This window comes from Lepisma saccharinum, chromosome 24 (genome assembly GCF_977018435.1).
Source record: "Lepisma saccharinum chromosome 24, izLepSacc3.1, whole genome shotgun sequence".
NCBI lineage: Eukaryota > Metazoa > Arthropoda > Insecta > Zygentoma > Lepismatidae > Lepisma > Lepisma saccharinum.
Genome location: NC_139252.1, coordinates 61456270 through 61476978, shown reverse-complemented (window position 1 = coordinate 61476978; position 20709 = coordinate 61456270). Strand labels below are relative to the sequence as shown.

At 36.4% G+C, this 20709-nt stretch overlaps 1 protein-coding gene across 1 annotated transcript in view; it reads right to left on the bottom strand.

Moving 5' to 3' along the window:
- Window positions 1-20709, bottom strand: part of gig (TSC complex subunit tuberin) — a 75882-nt gene that overhangs the window by 2296 nt on the left and 52877 nt on the right. The window contains exons 23-30 of the mRNA XM_083110760.1: window positions 16673-16842; window positions 13583-14004; window positions 11722-12130; window positions 8998-9221; window positions 6831-7068; window positions 3614-3733; window positions 2605-2745; window positions 830-1000 (exon numbers count right to left, since the gene is read on the bottom strand). Coding sequence (XP_082966886.1) covers window positions 830-1000; window positions 2605-2745; window positions 3614-3733; window positions 6831-7068; window positions 8998-9221; window positions 11722-12130; window positions 13583-14004; window positions 16673-16842 — 1895 coding nt within the window. The remainder of the gene's footprint in view (window positions 1-829; window positions 1001-2604; window positions 2746-3613; window positions 3734-6830; window positions 7069-8997; window positions 9222-11721; window positions 12131-13582; window positions 14005-16672; window positions 16843-20709) is intronic.

The window sequence follows — 20709 nt, the reverse complement described above, 5'->3', positions numbered from 1 at the left end:
ACGATCTCCGCCGGTTTGCTTGCTCGTCATCGGTCAACTCATCGACACAAGCAACGTTTCCTCTACCGAATTGTTACCGGCGACGAAAAATGGTGCCTACGTCAATATTAAACTAATTTTGAGCTTCTTCGCCATTCACTTCACAAATCTCTCGAGCAGCTTCTGTGGCTTTGGCACCTCGATTAAATGCAAACAGCAGGTGTCGAAAATGCTCTTTTTTTTCGACTTGACACTCCATTTTAATGACCTGAAAAGAACAAAAAGTATATCAGCATAAAAAAACTAAACACACTACTTTGTAGAGCACATAATTCTCTATCGAATAACATAAAACGCATTGCCAACACATTTTATTTTTCCACACAAAAAAAATGCCAGGACTTACGGGCCAACCCAATAAATTAAAACTTAGAAACTGTATAATCAACGTACATGAATTTTAGTTTTATTCAACATTAAAGAGATCTCAGAATTGTGGAAGTAAGTTACACACAATTCATAGAAATGTCAAATAATAAAATGTCGTTATCATCAATATACAATAGCAAACATAAGGAATAATGCCCCTACGTTTTGAAGCAGTAGTACCCTGATGCTGTTTTGGGTGCAACCACAGAAGTTACATTAAACGACAAGAGGATACTGAACATGTAGTCTTCTTGCAACAAAAGTATGGCAAAGTTTTAGTCCAACTGGATTATAATTGAATGTTAAAAAACACCCAATCTCCCCACCAATTTCTTCGTGAAATCAAAAATTAGGAAACAACAATAATTACCACAAGCTCTACTGGTACTACCGTTACTACAACAGCAATAATTTTACTTACATTAGCATGGAGAGCAAGCTGACGGGCTAGAATTGCCAAGTTCTGGTCCGATATGATTTTCGGTTCACTGTGGCCGATATGTTCTGCAAGGTCCTCCTTAGTTTTAACAGTGACGCAATTTGTGCCATGGTCCAGAGGTTGAATAACGACACATGCATAGTTGAACTGGCCCTGAAAGACGTTTTGCATTGTTACTGTATGATACTTCAACTGTAGAAAACAGACACAAGGGGTGGGCAGATGCCAACATATCGGTATTGCTGATGGGAGTGGTTCTTTCTAAAGACTCCCAAATGTCAAAAACCTCTCTTCCATGTTGATCACCCTGTACATTTTGCACACTAATGAGGCTCTAGCATCTGGACTCTCAGCCAACATAATCCCCTTTTAGGGCTTATGTTGGGCACTCACTGTCCATGCAAGTTCGTGACTATCCATTCATCAATTTTATCTTATCACCATTCATTCTGCGATTAGCCTAAGTGGCAGAAACTCAAAGTAAAACAAATCAGCACCAGGACTGGGTGAAAAATGGATTTTGTGATTATATGACAGTTATGTAATGTTTGAATATTTTAAAGCAAAATTATAGTACATTAATGCTTATAATGTCAGTGGAATACTTAAAAAATAATATTAACCAATATTTTGAACAACATTTAATTGTTAGAAATTTCAAGCATTGGTATAGGGAACAATATCAGTGTGAAGTTGCATTGGTTCAGCCCTACAAGACACAGGTCAGCCTTATTTGTAAATCTGTTGAAAAGAAATTTGTGTGCATTCCATTCCACAAGGGATTCTCACATAAAATTGCAAAAATTTTTATAAGTTTTAATTTCAAAATTGTTTTTAAATCACCAAGAAATTTGGAATGTACATTTAATGAATTCAAAATGAGAAACTCTCTACCAGATGTGGAAACCACAGGAATATATAATATAAGTTGTTCATGTTCAAAGGATTATGTGGGAGAAACAGCAAGGAAAATGGCAATAAGATGGCACGAACACGATTTGGACATTATAAATCTAAACCCAAGAACAGGTTTGTCAACTCATATCATCGAAGAGAAACATTTGATTAAAAAGAGAAGGGTTTTAAAAAGATTAACGGGAAACACAGAGTTGAATGTCTGGGAAGCTTCGTTCATTGCAGAAGAACACTGGAATAAATTAAATAATGAAAATGGTAATGTAGATCCAGTATGGAGTTTTCTTTTTCACAAATGGAGTAAGCCACCATCTTTAAAATTTAATGTAACAGAAAACATCAAGAGACTTTGTGAAAACAATGATGAATTTGAATTACCTGATGATATTTGGGATTCATAATTTAAAAAAAATCTGAAATAAAAATAAAATAGACTGTTTTTTTCACAGTTAAGTTGCTATATTACAACAATGTAACATTGACAACACCCATTATATAATGGATTCTTTTTGTTTAAAAAATTGCTAACCATTGTTATAACTGTATCTTTAGTCAAAATGAAAATAAATGTCTGATGAAAGGAGCATGTGTTCTCCTGAAACGTCACAAAGAAAAACTGTTTTCTTATGCTTGTAATAACCGTAAACTACAGGAAAATAATTCTATAATGCAAGCAATGCGTAAGTTTAATATTTTCTGTTAAAAATGTTACATATATGAAAAAGGGAGAGATAAATACAGATTTTACGTTTTTAAATACATTTTTGTTAAGTGTAAATTATGAGGTACATTAAATAATTAAAGAAATAATTAAGCCTAGAAAACAACTAAAGATAATATACCTTCACTGTCTGAATATTATATTCTTCGCCACTCTCATTATAAACAATCGTTACGTAATCATTGCCGATATGCATCTTCTTCCCATTGCACGATATGTCAGTGTCCTTTGTGGGCATTAAAGTTGCAACATGGAAGATAACCTACAATAAAGACATCACACATAAAAATTGGAATTGAAAATTAAAACATTACTTGACAAATATTATTGCTATGTGTACGTATTCACAAAATAATCTATATTAGATTGACCATTTAATTGTAAATATATATTTGATGGGGTAGCTATACACACCCTACATATATTTAATTAAGGCTAGGTCAATTCCAATTACCGATAACAGCTGATACTTTTCCGGAGGCTGAAAAATGTCATGAAACACTTTTGTAATTCTAAATACAGTACTCTGGGAATTATGCAAGAAATGTAGGAATAATTTTCATGGCTATTACATCAACATTTTGAGGAAGAAATGGACTTCGTGATTAAGTATCAGATTTTAGGTATAATTATTATTATGAATAATATACATAACAAGTTGTATCTGAAATGTATTTTTGATAGACAGCAAAATATTAGGAGCTCTACCACCACAGCATGAGAATAAAATTTCTCACTAAATTTAGAATTTACAAAAATAAAATAAAAATTATTATTAATTCTATTAATGTATTTACTTAATCAATCAATTAACTCTGACTGTTTTATTGATGCTTTAATTTAGAAAACTACACATAAATTGCTAGAGATAAAATTTTATTAAACATGCCAGATCAACTATAAATTGATTTAACTTGCCCAAGCCAATGCAGTCTTTTAACATTATGAATATCTTATGTGAACTGAAGAAATGACCAAGTAACTCATAGTACTGGCACCTGATATATTACAGGCTGTCACCGAGAGCTTATTATTGCATTCCAATAACTTTCCTTAGTGCAAAGATTTCTTGCCCAGATTTTCCACAATACAAAAAATCTCAAGAGTGGAGCTTTTGGCTCTAAACTTACCTGCATTACGTCATCCTGCCAAATGTATGCAAACCTCCCATCGTTCCCGTATCTGTCGAGGCCTCCTAGAAAAGTGGTTTGGGGATCCACATCCTCCAACTTTATGAGTGTACCGAGGCCCTGAAATGGAGTAACAGTTACACTTATTAGGGATTCACGAATACGAAATATTTGCTCATACTGATCAGTAGAGCCCGGAAGTTTGGCAAAATGCCTCTTTTTATTTACTGCATATATTGATAAAATTTTTCCGGATATACGTTTCTTATGTTGTTTCGAATATTTTGGAAGCCTTTTCATTTTGCCTATTTTGCCTATTTGGGACCCCACTGCCTATTTTTAATTATAATGCCTTTTTTGCCTTTTTCAATGAAATTTGACATTTTTTTTTAAAAAAAAATGTGTATATAAATTATTTTTCTCCCAAAAAACGTTGTTGGCATTTATTTTTCTTCCGTTTATTATGTGAATAATTTTCGCCTTATTTAAGTAATATTGAACTCACGCATGTTTCAACATTGCTGAAGGAGAAAAGTGTGAGAAAAAGTATTTCATGCTGAGTCAGATTATTGCCTTTCGGTTAACATTTCTTGTGCATGATTGACTGCTGAAGTGGACAGGTTGATTTCTAACACAAAGAAAATATTTCTGAAATCTCCCTCTCGAACCCGAAAATTTAAGGAAGTTGCGATTGAGCTTAGTTTACCTCAGCAACCAGTCTTGACGAGATAGGGAACCTGGATATCAGCAGCTATATATTATGCTAACAACCTTAAAAAAATCAGTGAGGTGATCGATGCTCTTCCAGAAAATGAAGAGGCTTCAATTCGTGAAGTGAAAAAACTCCTGTGCTATTCAAGTTTACTTTTGCACATTATGGTGCATTGCCAGAGACAATTACAATTATAGCATCCATGAAAATCTTCGAGGAACCTATGCAGGAGATGATTGAAGTGCCAGGAGAAAAGGGGTGAGCTGTTGCGGAAAAGTGCTAACGGGTAGTGAGTGCAAACGAGGACATGAAACAATTGAAAACAATTTGTGATATTCTAAAAGGTGAAAATGCTGTTACCAAAATGAGTCCAGCTACATTAGCTTGTTTTATGTATGCTCCAATAACTTCTGTCGAAGTAGAAAGATCATTTTCTATTATGAAAAACATTCTCTCTGACAGACGACTATCAATGAATGTTGAGAACTTAAAAAGCACCTTGTAGTTATGTGCAATCAAGACGGAGAAAATTGAAATGCTCTTCCCAATTTAGATTTTAACATTTTGCCAGAAATTATAGATAAAAGTAAGCGACTTCTAAATGTGCCTTTTTTTCGGTTTATTTTGCCTTTTATTTCATTTTTAGTGCCTATTTACCACATTATAAATGCCTTTTTGCCTGCCTATTTTAACGAAAATAAATGCCTGAACTTCCGGGCTCTACTGATCAGATATAAAATTGAAAATGTTCCTTGGAAGAACATTAATGGTTCATTAATTTTCTCATTTAGAAATTTACCTTACGAAACCAGCATGTAAGAATTGCACATTTATAGTAATAAAAGTAACAACAAAATTTTAGAATTTCAGGTTATTTATTGATATATCAGATAACAAAAATTATCTGTAATTTTTTCATGCACCAATATGCCCATATCAGTCTATGATGATTTAGTGTCAATTAATATCCCTTTCCTAATATTTACAAAGGAAGTGAATTTGGTATGTTTCAGCGTCTACAGCTGTAAATAATAATAATAATACATCTGAAAAAGATGAAGCTTAGCCCTGCCCAGAAGGGTAGCCAATTAGGCAGCCAGAGACAGACGAGTGATGATTCGATGAAATTGATGATGGGACAACCACAAAGGATACATGTACCCAGGACGACACTCAAACTGGGAACTTCAGTGGAGAGATTGAAATTTCAACACTTAATGCACTCGGCCACCAAGCCAACTTCAGATATATATTGGATACACACAAAACTAATCTCAAATCTCAAAATCTATGAATGTGCACTTTTGTTTCCTTAACAAGATGACTTGGACAGAAAATTTATTTGATATATATTTTCCACACCAAAGACTAGGTAACTGAACAAATACGATTGTATCATCCTGAAATAAAACAATTTTGAAGACGAATTTTTATCCCTCCAAGCCAAGATAAAACCCACATAGATAATTTATTTGAGCACCAAGAGAGAGAGAGAGAATATAACATCAAATTCTGGAACTGATAAATTTTACATGCTACGATGCTTGGGGTTACAAGTTTGAATCCTGCCTGAGCATGAACTTTCTCTGCGAGTGTCCTTTCATCAAATCACCATTCATCCTCATCTTCGCAGTTAGCCACAAGTGGCAGAAAAGCAAAGAAAAATAACCAAATCATCGACAAATTTTACATCTGTACTTGGAGCAGCATCAGAATTCTTTTTATAATGGTACATCCATATAAACGTCTGCAGTAAGTTGTTCACAAAATTCAAGCACATACTGAAATTTCTATCAACACCAATGTACGAGGGAAGAGTGAAAAGTTTTGAGTCTCACAGGGAAGGGGTGTTTGAGCAACAGTTTCACATTATGATTTCTCTACATAATCACACCCCAGATCAATGCACTTATGCATTCTGTGCTGCAATTCGTTTACAGTCATCTGGTAGAATGATTTGTCTCGAGTCTCACACCACTGAATGACCGACTTTGTCCGTGTGCAAGTGACGTCCTCGAAGTGAATTCTTCATAGCAGGGAAAAGATGAAAATCTGATGGGGGGCAGGTCAGGGGAATAAGGTGGATGGGGAAGTGCAGTGAAGCCACACTCGACCAAAGCAGCTTGTGCAGTGAGGCCGACAGAGGTACTGAATCATGGCCCTGTCGGCCACTCTCTTCTCCGACACTTCATTAATTTTCAACCTGACAATAAAATAGAAGAAAACATGTGAATTTCATAAAAGTTCGCACAGAATGTCCTAAAACTCAAACCTTACATCCTCCAAAATTTTAACTACCTAGCCTCACTCCTTCCACGTGAGGCTCAAACCTTTTCAATCTCCCCTCGTATATTCTACATAAAGATAATTATTTTTTTTATGAAATTTCAACACAATTTGCAACAAACTAGCACCCCCAATTGAAATATATTCAATAAAGCAACTAAATCACTACTGTTTGGGAACTAAATTTCATTATAACAAGCAAGAATTACCAGTACTAACCTGAAGGAAGTCTGCATATCTGACTGACCCAAACTGATTCCCTAATATGGCTGCCTCGTTGCTTGCCTGCCCATGCCCCACATATATAACTCCTATTTTATGTGTTTCATACGGAGGTATTCGATCGAGATTCTTCACGCCACGTTCCACCATTTGGCTCTGACTCTGTGGGACTAGAATCGGCTTCTCCAGAGTATTTCCAAAATTAGCATTATGGTACAACTGGAGGAACACAAAACTGGAAAGAAATAATTACGTTACTTGTGATGCAAGACTAACAACATTCTTGACTGCTAGGGTCACATATTTATGGTGAATAAAAGATCACGAATTTGGTACAAAAACTAGGCACATTTCAGGATCAAAAGTTATACATAAAATTACATTTCAGCGTTAAAATGGTGAATAGAACAATTGATTGATTAAGTTTGTGTTTCAAGTTCACTTTATGCACAGTAAAGCTCATCGGGACTGGACCTACAGTTTAAAGTGGGATCCGAACCACTATGTGCCTTCACCAGGTACTGAACCTGGGACCTCTTGATATTAAGGTGATGACGCTACCACTGCGCCACGGCTCTTAAAAAGTCAATTTCCCATCTATTAGCACATTTATGTAGCTATCAGAGTATAAAGTTCATTCTGTCCATTTTTGCTTCTGAAATATTTACAACAGAATTAATCAATTCTCCATGATTTGCATTACTCACAGGATAATTCACACTTCAGAAAGTGTCACTTCGGTAAATAAACTCTAAATTTTGTGTACGATAGTTTATTTCACATTTTGCAGTTCATTTCATATCATTTTGTGACAGAACATGTTAGGAAAATGCACCTCTCACCTTATTTCACATTTAATATTTTAATCAAAAACTAACTATGCATGCCACTACTTACCACAAATTACTTAATCTGAAATGTTGATCAACTACAGAATGCAATAATTCCCATCCACTGATATTACATAATTTCAACAAAATCTTCCAAGATATTAAACTGGTTGTAGCTAGTGACACTTTAATCAGTGGGTTATCTTTATTAGGCAATGTAGGCATATTGGTTTACAGGCAAAATTACTGGTATGCCAGTGTATAGGCATGGAAATTTCTCCTTGTGATGATTCGTCTGATTTTCAATTTGATCATTATGACCAAAAAAACTCTGTCAGTTACAGGCATCCTACAGTTTAACCTTTACTCGGCCAATGGGTAACCCATCATGCTGATTAAAAAGTTCATGTGATTTTAGCATCTTCATACTTGTATGTGAGGTTGTAAACGCTGACAGATGTTCAGATAAAACTTTGAAATGTCATGTGGAAGAAAACCCACCCACCCAGGACCCCCTCCCCCCGATTCCAAAGTTACATATAGAAGCTGGCACAAATTTTAAATTTGTACACTTATTTGACTAAAAATGTTATTATAACTCTTAAGACTATTTGACCAATCTGCTTCAGGTAGCTTTTGTGTTTCAGCTAAAACATCAGGGCATGCAACCGTGCAGGAATCAAAACGCCAAAGGCAATAAGAGGGGTTGGGTGGGCCACGGCCCCCAACTTTCAATGAAAAAATCATAAAAATGGGAATTTGCCCCCTCTTCCCCCCACTATATTGGGAAGGGCACGCAAACTTTAGTCTTATTTTCAAAGAATGGTCCTTTCTCAACCGAATGAAAGTCATTTCATGTTCCTGGGTGCATTACATTACAGAATATGTGAAAAAAACTCCCCATTTTAATGATTTTTTTCATTGAAAGTTGGGGGCTGCAGCCCACCCAACCCCTCTTATTGGCTCTGGCATTTTGATTTCTGCACGGTTGCATACCCTGTTGTTCTAGCTGCAAAACAAAAGTTACCCGAAGTAGATTGCTCAAATAGTCTCAGAGATATAACGTTTTTCTGAAATAAGTGTAAAATTTAAAAATCGCTCACAAAGGTGGAAGGCAGAGAGAGAGGTTACTTTCGAAAACCCGGTCGGCGGTCTAAAGGTTAAACTGAAATCCAAAGCAACGAACTGAGACTTCCTGATTGTAAAGGACAGCAAATTTGTATCACACATTTTTGAAACATACTTATCTCAGAAAGTACAACACAAGTTTTATCATTAGTGACAGATCAAGAACAAGTGGAGCATTATATTAAAAAAGCATTCTCAAATTATACCTTGGATTTATTCCTGAGCGTGGCGTATCCTTCCTGGGGGAATTATTTCGTCTTAAGGAGTCCCAGTCTATTCGAGGTTTCCTAATGGGGCTCATCACGGAAATGGTGTGGCCTCTGTCTCGGAAAGCCAACGGAGGTAATGTTGATGGGTCAGGTCTAGTGTCTTCTTTGCTTCCACGTCTCCCAAGCGCACCCTGCTCGTTACTCGAAGGCAAAACCTTTCCCTAAATAAAATACAATTTGTGTAATTAAATCCACAGTAATCATGTAGAAAAACATGATACAAATTTGTAAAAACGAATTGAGACACAGGGTGTGCACAAAGTTTAAAGTCATAGGTAAGTATGTATCAGGCGCGGCTCCTGCATAATTTCCCTGGGGGTTCACCAAAATTATGCAAAGTGGACTTATCTAAACCTTTTGAGACACTACACGCTTTGGTTCGTAGAGATAGTACTGGGAAAATTATCAAATTTTGGCCGGTAGATTACTGACAAAGTTAATTTGCTTCATGTTCAGATAACAGTGACAGCACCAAGGAGTGTGTGTGTAGGGGGCGATCATTTTAATTTAAGATTTTCGTATGGTATTGTATTTAGGGGTATCTCAGAATTCAGAAAATATTCTCGCCTCAATTTTGCCTCTTCCACTCTTGCCAACTCTTTTCTGGTCCCACCACTGTCAAATAGACTATATTATTGGAACTGGATCCTGAACCTACAGTTAAAAATACAAATCTCTGCCTGCTAAAATGAGTATGTATCAGTAATCGAACCCAAGACCCCTTGATTACAAGATAATTCTTATATAACTATTCGAAAGTATATCACTAAATCAAAGCAATTAGATTCTATTCTATGCAATATGTTAACTTCTCGCACAGTAACAACTACACTCCTTCCAATACACAATCCACCTCACTTCACTCAACGTATCACTATGCCATATATATTTCAATCACCAGCCATGCACTTCAAAACAAACTAACAAGTATGGAGACAATGATCTCGCGCTAGAGTATAACTGATCGCACGAAACCCAAACAACTTTTTGGTCGTCTTCTGACGTAAGTGCGAAATGCCTTCATCGTTAGGTTAGGCTTGAATAAATAGCAAATATTACATTTTTGGTCAAGCACGGTAAGCCCCGAAAATTGAGTGTATTTATTCTAAGACAACTAAACCTAAAAAGCCTAACATGTCAACGAAAGCATTTAGTCTGACGTAAGAAGACCAAAAGGTTGTTTAAGTCTTGTCCGATAAGCAACCCCTCGCCCTCGCACTATTTTTGACTTTTCGGCTCCTTCCACCTGAAGTGTTTCCATCTTAAAGATGAAAACTCTGAATGTGTGGGCAAGTTGTTTTCTATCATATTTATCTTATTTTTCCCATCATCTTTACTTCTAGCTTTCGTTTGGGGTCACCTCTACATTTATATTACACCCTCTTCATTAATCTAATAAGTCTTGTAAAATATAAAAATACAAAGAGAATGCCAAATGAATTCAAATTGAAACACATAGTGCAACACTGGAAGAGAGAAGAGCGTGGTTGACTCCAGCTCGCTGGTGATCCTACGAACTGCGCATGTCCGTTTTGACGAGACGACCTTCCTCCAGTCTCAGACTGCATGTATCTTCGCCATATGCACGCGTTGAGCTTCTGCTAGCCGTCCTAAGCTTTTAGCATGGTAGGGGTTGGCTTGCGGGGGTTCAGCAGAGGCTTTGCACGAAACGGAACTAGAGGGAAGCTGAGTGGCTCTGGCCCGCGGTTTCTCCTTCTCACTAAGAGAATTAGGCACTCTACGCTTATGAACTTCTCAGTTATTGTTTATTTTGTATATTACTGGGGGTTCACTGCACATTTGTGCTATACAGCCAACCGTGCCTGGTATGTATCAGATGTGTATATTCTAAGCTAGCTAGACTATCTCCAAAGTTCAAACTAAAATACAGCAAAGTTTGGTTAACTTTTGACTGTGACTTCGAGGCTGTAAAAAGCAAGTTCGGTTATTTTTTTACTGTAACTGCATGGTCGTTGGAAGCAAAGTTTGTTTAATTTTACTGTAACTGCAAGGCCGCAGGAAACAAAGTTTGGTTAATTTTTTACTGTAACTGCAAGGCCTTATGAAGCAAAGTTTGGTTAATTTTATGGTAACTGCAAGAACGTAGGAAACAAAGTTTGGTTAATTTTTTACTGTAACTGCAAGGCCTTATGAAGCAAAGTTTGGTTAATTTTACGGTAACTGCAAGAACGTAGGAAACAAAGTTTGGTTAATTTTTTACTGTAACTGCAAGGCCTTATGAAGCCAAGTTTGGCTAATTTTTTACTGTAACTGCAAAGCCATATGAAGCAAAGTTTGTTTAATTTTACTGTAACTGCAAGGCCTTATGAAGCAAAGTTTGGCTAATTTTTTATTGTAACTGCAAGGCCTTATGAAGCAAAGTTTGGTTGATTTTTTACTGTAACTGCAAGGTTTTATGAAGCAAAGTTTGGTTAATTTTTTACTGTAACTGCAAGGTCGCATGAAGCAAAGTTTGGTTAATTTTTGACTAACTGCAAGGCCCTATAAAGCAATGCTTGGTTAATTTTTTACTGTAACTGCAAGGCTGTATGACACAAGTTTGATTAATTTTTTACGGTAACTGCAAGGCCGTATGAAGCAAAGTTTGGTGTATTTTTTACTGTACCATGTAAATCAGTCTTAGTTAAAAGTTAAATATACCTTTTCTGTATCAGTTGAACCCGGCCGAATTCTTCCTGCTGTTTTTGCTTGAACCTCTGTTGACTTGAGGTCCTTTGCCAACTTTGGATCCACAGGTGGCTTGGAGGCATCTACAGGCGATCTTCCTTCACGCTTCTGACCCAGAAATTCTCGCTGCTGTTTTGGAGATGGGGAAGAAATCGGCGACGAAGGAGGAAGTTTGGGGGAAAGCTGCCCTGACTGCACTCCAGGCATCACCAATGACAGGTGTGACTGGCTAGGAGATGGCAAAATGGATTGTGGTGCCGAATCAGACCCTGGGTACGAATGGCACGAGTGAAGTGTTGGTGAGGTACTCTGTGCTGATCCTGCAGTTGGTGGTGTAGTTCCGGTACCAGAGACTTCTTCCGGGATCGCCTCACAGCTGACCCTTAAAATAGCAAATGTAACAATAAACTCTATAAGAAAGTGCTACCACAAGCATGACAAATTTAGAGAACATCTTTCCATGAGACTATGCTAAACATAATAGTTGGTTTGCCCTCAGTTACAACATGAAAACATTACAGAGGAATCTCGATTTTATGTTCCTGGATCTTACATTTTCCCCACTTTATACATATTTTACTTTTCTGGTCCCAATGAATCAAAAATGGTATAAAATTTCCGTATTTTAAGTTATTTAGCCAGAGTCTATGCTCCAGTGTATTTCTATTTTGCATTTTTTGGGTTTTTTAACTCATGGTTGCCACTTATTTTGCTAAACCATATTCCCCAATATTTCAGCCCATTTTATGATTTTTTAAAAGGATCTCATGCCTCATGCTGGTCTATCACATCTCACTTTCCTAGGAGCCTGTCGATTGAAAAACGCGGTACACAACAAATAGAAAACATCAATTCTTAGCCTTTGAATATTTGAAAATTCAGTTTTTAAGATGATAGATCCTCTTCTAACCTATATGCTTCTCCATGATCATAACCCTGAGCAGAGGTTAAAAATAAGAAATTAATAATTTAATTTCTTGTCTTCTTTAATCTAATGGCTTATCTTACAATGCTTCGTTCAGAGTCTGAAGTAAAGTTATTTATTTATCAGTAGAGGCCCATATTTTTGGTAAATAAAGAAGCAAAATATCGGCATAAAAACTGAGTCAATTTCGGGTTCAAAAGCGGTAAATAAAATAAAATATCGGCATTTTAGCGGTGAAAAATTGGATCAAAAGTGGTATATAAAAAGACATTTTGGTTTTAAAATTGTGAATATAATCCTAAATTTGATTTAAAAACTACACTTCTTCCACAGAATTAACATTTCACTTCTAATAGCCCATTTATGTAGTTATCCGAGTATTAAGTTTATTTCTGTGTAAAGGAGTCTAATTTTTGTTTCTCCAATATTAACAGCAGAATTAATAAATTTTCTGGGAATTGCATAACTCTTAGGATAATTCAGACCTCAGAAGGTGCCACGTCGCTGAATAAACCCTAAATTTCGTGTTTAAGAGTTAATTTCGCTTTTTGCAGTTCATTTCGCATTATTTCATGACAAAACATGGTCACAAAATGCATCTCACACCTTTCAAAAACATGAAAAATGAACACTACAATGTGTTTTTTCAAATTTTGTTTTTCGTCAAAAACGAAATATGCATGCCCCTATTTATCAGTAACCATCATTACTCTGAAATGCATGACTATAGAATTATCTTGTGGTTATAATTGTTTATGAAATTTCTGGATTTTTCCATGATTTTTTAGCCATAGCATCATTTCCTTGACTTTTTGAGGATTTCCAAGTCCATATGAATGTTGACTAGATACCAAACAATTCCCACATTAGCCACTCATTCAAATGAACACAAATTAAGTTTAACAGTACCTGTGATCCTTGGTGTAAGTAGTCTGCTTCGCTGTTTTCTTCCCTTCTGATCCGTCTCCATTATCCTCTTTGGCATCACTATCATTCTCATTTTCTTTCTCCTCAATCGAGCTTTCCTTCTCTCGAGCATCCTTCGACAGGAACGGATTCTTCCAGCTGCTGTTCATTTCGGGGCTTGAGTTGGAACGTCTGACGGGATTCCGTGCCTTTTCTATCGGGGCTCCGCTATCAACCACCTTGGTGTCTTCGCTGTCGACGCTGCTCCCGGAATTTTGCCTGTTGACTATCCTCTTTTCTGGAATGAGAGGTGATGGGCTTCGTTTGTTTGGGGATGGGGGAGGAGGGCTCTGTGGACACAAGCCGAATGGAGTTTCCGGGCCCTGTTCATTTTGGTCTCCCAGAAAGTGATCATCAAGCATAGCCTGCAAGGAAGTTAAGAAGTTAAGTCTGACTTACGAATACTACATTTGCAAATATACAGATATTTGAGACCAGAAGGTTCAACCTGGTTCGGCTGTGGCCAAAAACTTCCCTGTTGACAAAGAATGCCCTGCAGACAACAGAGAAGTTTTTGGTGGGAGCTGACTCATGTTAAACCTTCTTGCCCGTAAACATTGGAATAACAAACATATGTATTAGGGATGGGACAGATTAACACATTGGGGTCTCACGACGGGCATAGCCCGCAGTGCACTTAAAGTCAATGTGGACGAATGGCGGGCATAGCCCATCCTGCGGTATGTAATCGCTTTGCCGATTGAACGACGGGCTATGCTCGTACTTCATCTCATGCGCGTGTTCATTCAAGCCCCTCTGTTGAAATTCCGACCGCTAGGTGAGTCATGTGCTATTTTTATCTCGCACCTGTGACTGTTTGTTGTTGGGTTGATGTACTGTGCATTGTTTAGAATGGCGTCGTTACATCCAGACTGCATAGAGGATTCCGCCTCAGAGTTTGAAGTTAGCGACGATTTTGATGATGCAGATGAATTTGAAGATTTGGAAGGTAGGTTATATTCGTAATAATTATTGTCGACAATATAAACAGTGTTGCAAACTCTAGTATTTTATGAATGAAGTGAGAAAAGGTAATTTTTTGGGGTCTATTCATCTTGCCTCTTGCTTGATTCTCCTACATGCACTGATGTATTTTTAGTTTTTCCATTTATTATTTTGTATAGTGTATGTAAAATGAAAATTTATTTTATTTATTTAGTTTATTTATTTATTTGTTTAATTTTTACAGATGACATAGAACCAACTGATCCATCGTCTGGTCCTGTCCTGCAGCCACTTTTTCATACAAAAGCTAATTACCTGTAATTTGTAATTATTTTTTGTTATGTGCACATAAGAAGTATTCTTATGCAAGATTCAAAAGATGTATTGATAGTTTATGTAGTTAATTATTGAAATTTCCAGATTACGAACTTAAAATATCTCTATATTAACATTTGTTACAATGTTGTACTTTTTTCTTCTTCACAAAACATTGCTGAAAAAAATATTAAAAAACGTCTGAAAATGAAAATAAAATTTAACAAATTTTTGTTCATTGAAAAGAGGAAATTTTGTAGATTTAAGAAATATGTGGTTTAATAAAAACAAATTAAAAATATTTTTTCTATGATTTTTTGAAAAACAACCAAAAACCGCAGACCAGAGGTAACAATGCTGTATTATGAGGCCAGACCCGAATGTGTTAATTGGTACTGTCAGCCAATACAACAGTTGGGCTGAAAAGTTAGTAGGCTGACTCATAGATGGCGTTACTAGAATTAAATCCATGTGATTTTTACTTAGTACTAACCTTCAAAAGATACGTGTATAAATTTCACAGCTGCCGGATAATTAGTTCGTGAGATATAGCATTGTGAGTGAAGCAGCTTTTGTTATTGTGAAAAAATGGATAAAAAAGAATTTCGTATGTTAATCAAGCATTGCTTTTTGGCGAAAAAAAATACTGTTGAAGCCAAGGCTTGGCTTGATAAACATTATTCGGACTCTGCACCAGGAAAATCAACCGTTGAGAAGTGGTTTGCTAAATTTAAACGAGGCGAAATGAGCATCGAAGACGATGCACGCAGTGGACGCCCCAAAGAGGCTGTTACCGACGAAAACATCAAAAAAAGTCCACAAAATAATTTTAAATGATCGTAAAGTGAAGTTGATCAAGATAGCCGAGACTTTAAAAATATCAAAGGAACGTGTTGGACATATTGTGCATGAATATTTGAACATGCGAAAGCTGTGTGCAAAATGGGTGCCGCGCGTGCTCACAATCGATCAAAAGCAACAACGTTTTGATGATTCGGAGCAATGTTTAGCGATATTCAACCGTAATAAAATTGCTTCCCAATCCACCATATTCTCCAGATCTGGCCCCCAGTGACTTTTTCCTGTTTGCAGACCTTAAAAGAATGCTCGCTGGAAAGATATTTAGCACTGATGAAGAGGTAATCGCCGAAACTGAGGCCTATTTTGAGGCTAAAGAGAAATCGTACTATAAAAATGGCATCGAAAAATTGTATGACCACTATAATCGTTGTATCGCCCTCGAAGGCAACTATATTGAATAATAAAATTGAATTTTGTCAAAAAAATATTTTTTACTATGTTAGCCTACGAACTTTTCATCCCAACTGTTAGGCATATTGGTGTATCAGTTCATTGATAAAATTACCGATTACTTTATGGATTTGATATATCTATAAATATCTTATAATTTATTGCAAAGTTCTTCCATTAAATTTTTATGGATAATCTCGATGTTCTTTTTGTAATATGAACACTGCAGTCACCTGGAAACAAACATTTATTAAAGAGGTGAATGAACTATTCAGGTTCTTCAAGAACCATTTTAAATTTTGAATCAGAGCGGTTAGAATATCGGTTATCGGTAAATTTTATATTGGTACTTTATCGGTATCGGACCATCCATAATATGTATATTAATGAAAATGATGCTTTGCAGAAAATGTGTTGCCAATGTAACACATGAGAGGATATGAATGAGTTAAGTACTATGATTTTGAAACACCCACAATTACATGACTACAAACTATTGTATGGAAAGAATGCGATTCTTACATCATATTCAACTTCTCCAAGATTCTCACTGTTGATCCTTTTATGAGTAGCCACAAAATCATCAAACTTGTTGTCCTTTTTTGACAAACTAGGCAAGAAGAGTGGCGTGATATCACCCAATGGGAAGTCCTGCGGAGACGTCTGAATGCGCATCACCCATGATATATCACCTGAAACAAAAATTAACTCTCGTGTCTCACTTATCACAAGAACTGCTGCAGACTAAATCTACTGAATATTAATAAAATAAAATACAAAACCTACGAGACTGATAATGCAGCAAAAAAAACAGGAATGTTACTTGAGTGTAGTATAACCAAGAATAACTCATGTCGTTATTGCTGGACACTTATGTTTCTACTTCTTGAAAAGATTAACAATAATATTCCTAGTGAATATTATGTATTTGGGGCATTCCTTGTGAAAGTGCCCCTGAACCTCAATTTTTAAAATTAAATGCAATACTGTAACTTTATCCTATCGTGTGGGTGAACAATCTAAAATTGTCATTTGCATAGAAATTCAAGTATCATACATAATTAAGTTAGAAGATATCTTACATATTGTTTGTTTATTTTAACTTCTTCATAGACTTTTGTTTTCTATTATGTCCCACCCCTGACACCAAAAACCAATTCATTTTTCCTTTAACTGTTCCATTTGCCCCCCCCCCCCCACCAACTCCACTAGAATATTCAAAGGTCAACTGCCTTCTCTCTTTATCTTAAATAATTTATTTTTCATCACTTGACAATTCACAGAAATTAAAATAAATTTCTTATTAAGTGAACAGTGATTCATCTGTTTCACCCATGACACTTGTAGCTATAAATAAAGGGAAGTATTTTAAGGTAGTTATGTTTAATCAACAGTGTTAAGTTTCATATTTCATTGCACAGAAACTGGAAGAAAAGTGTTGCTTAACTATCACTAGAACAGTTACTTAAATATCCAAAATGTAGTGTGAGTGTCCCACCTGTGACAATGGAATGTCCCACTTGCTCATTCCTGTTATGAAAACATTATTTTTATACAAGGGCTGCTGGAAAAGCTTCTGCAATCAATATGAAAAAAGACATGTAAAATTCTGGGAATGGCTTTATTGCTTTTCAAAGTATTCACCCTTAAGATCAATACACTTTTGCATACGCTCAAACCAATTTTGAAAGCATTTTTTTCCACTCTGAAGCTGATACCTCAGAAACTGCTGTTCGGAATGCGTCAACAGCTGCTTCAGGCGACACAAATTGCTCACCACGCATCTTATTTTTCATGTGTGGGAACAAAAAGAAGTCATTAGGTGATAAATCAGGTGAGTAGGGACAATGAGTTATTAATTCGACATTCTTACTGGACAAAAAATCAACAGTTTGGTGTGCTGAGTGTGAACTGGCGTTGTCGTGGTGAAGAATAATGTGACGATTTGGGTTTGTTTTACGCAATTCATTGATGACCTCTGGCAAACAAATTGTTGTATACCACTCAGCATTTACAGTCCTTCGATCTTCTAAAGCTATTGTTGCCACATGTTCGGTATAACCGAAGGAACGAGCAATCATTTGCTCGGCAGCACTCCTTGAATGAACAACTTTTGTTGGTTTTGGCTCACTTTGAAACACCCAAACAGTGGATTGCTGTTTAGTTTCTGGTTCATATGAATAGATTAAAGTTTCGTCCCCTGTAACGATGTAGTACACGAAATTTGACTTGCCTCGGTTGAATTTTTTGAGCATTTCTTTACACCAATTTACACGAGCCTGTTTTTGAGCTTCAGTCAAGTCGTGTGGGATCCAACGGATTGAAAGATTCCGTACGTTCAGATGACCATGCAAAATCGTATATATTGCTTTCAAGTCAATGTTCAAGGACGCCTGAATCTTACGGTATGTCACATGCCAATCTCTCTCAATCATTTCACGCAGAAGATCAACTGTACTAGCAACAACAGACGTGGATGGACGACCTTCACGAAATTCATCACTGAGAAAAGTGCGACCAGGCTGGAATTTGGAAAACCAATTGTACACAGTCCTATTGGATGGTGCTTCATCTCCAAAAGCCAAATGAAGTCGCTCGATGCATTGTTTCGGTGTTAAACTACATTTGAAATCATAAACAATCATTGCCCGAAAGTGTTCACGAGAAATTTCCATTTCTCACACGAAACTACTACTTCAAACTTGTGTGAAAAATAAACAAATAGGCTTATACAAGCAATAATTTAAACATAAAAAAAAGGGTCTATTCTTCTGATTTTTATAATAGCGGAACACTAGCGCCACTGTTGATGGTATTTTGCAGAAACTTTTCCAGCAGCCCTCGTATAGCCTGTGGAAGTGGACCCATCCCATAGTCCGCAACAGTCCTGATATCACTTTATTATACTTCTTCCTCTGAGGCTATGTCGAAATTGAGGTTTACAGTGAGAGAACTGATAATCTTGACCACATCACAAAAAGAATCAGACAAGCAATTGCAAGCGTTACTCCAGTCATTGTTGCCAGTGTGGACCGAAATAAAATATTGCAAAGACGTCTGGCATGCTGTTAATGGTGCACATATTGAAACTTACTAATGTTATTCGTAATATTTTTGAGTGACTGAATAGAATGAAAGCACTTTCAATCCATTACACATAAAACATACTTCACAAAGACCTCATGAAACACCACCATTCATTCTCGGACACCCTGTACAACAACCAGTGTTGAGAAATTACACATAAAACCAAGTTTTCTACTTGGAAGAAAAACATGTAAAAATGGGTAAAATCTGTAAGTAATTTACAAATCCACATATTTTTGGTGTTGCTTCAGACATTACTTATTCTTCACGAGCCGACCTATGTGGCAGAATGGTTAGCACAGCACACTAAGATGCCAGGAGTCCTGGGTTCAAATCCTTGCCTGGGTATGGGGGGTTTTTGTGAGCATTCTTTCATATATCTCATCATATAATCACTCGTCCTCGTTGCAATTAGCCGATAGTGGTACAAAAGTAACGCTAAAAAACAAAAATCATTCTTCACAATCTCTTGTTCAATTTATGTATTATTTAACTACCTGCAAAGTGCAATACACAAAGGATAGCTTTACTTCTTACTGCTGGTTTGATAGTGCATATGCCAACCACTTTAATTTTTGTCACACTGGAAATGAGCAATTTATTTTACTTGAAAGCATTAAGATCACATGTTAAATAATTCATTTCTCTCCACGTTTGCTGGTTTTAAAGAAAGAAGTCTCGGGTTTTACAAAAAGCTGCAGCACTGTTCCTTCCCTTTCACGCAGAATTAACTTAGCTTACCCATGTCCTACAAGAAACTTACTTACCTGAGGGGGGGTGGGGGAGGGGTTGGCCCTCAGAGGCCCACACTTTCTTTTCTAAAATTTTTAAAAAACAAAACATTTTGTTATTGAATCACTGCTTCCTTTGTTGACTATATATGTGGAGTTATTTATTAATTATAATAATTACCATCATTACCAGCTAATTGTACTCTGTCACTGGCATGAATGTCTTGAATTACATGCATTTAAATATGGCATCTGATAGGATCACCAAGTGCATTTTGCCTCCTATTTACATTACATTTATGTATTGATGAAGAAAAGTACAGTAGACTAGCGATTATCCGAGCTAATTGGGACCAAGACTACCTTGGATATGGAAAAACTCTGATAATACGGAGATAATGTGCTAATAGATCATAAATGACGAAACAACACTTAAAACTGTATAGTAATTATTTATTACAAGTACAACATAAATGAGAACATTACTTTTACAAAAAGTCTTTCATAGTTTTTTGGACACACCTTTTCCGTTTACCACTCATACTACATTATTGGCTTAGAAGAGGCCTATACACAGATTTAAACACCACCGTAACAATCCGATACATCGACAATGTAACGAACACGTGCAGCGTGGATGCTGACTTGACTCCAACTTACTAGTAAACAAACAGGGGGTGCGTTATGAAGCACGATGCTTTCCAACCACTCCCTCGGTTAACCCGGAGCCTCGGTTAATCG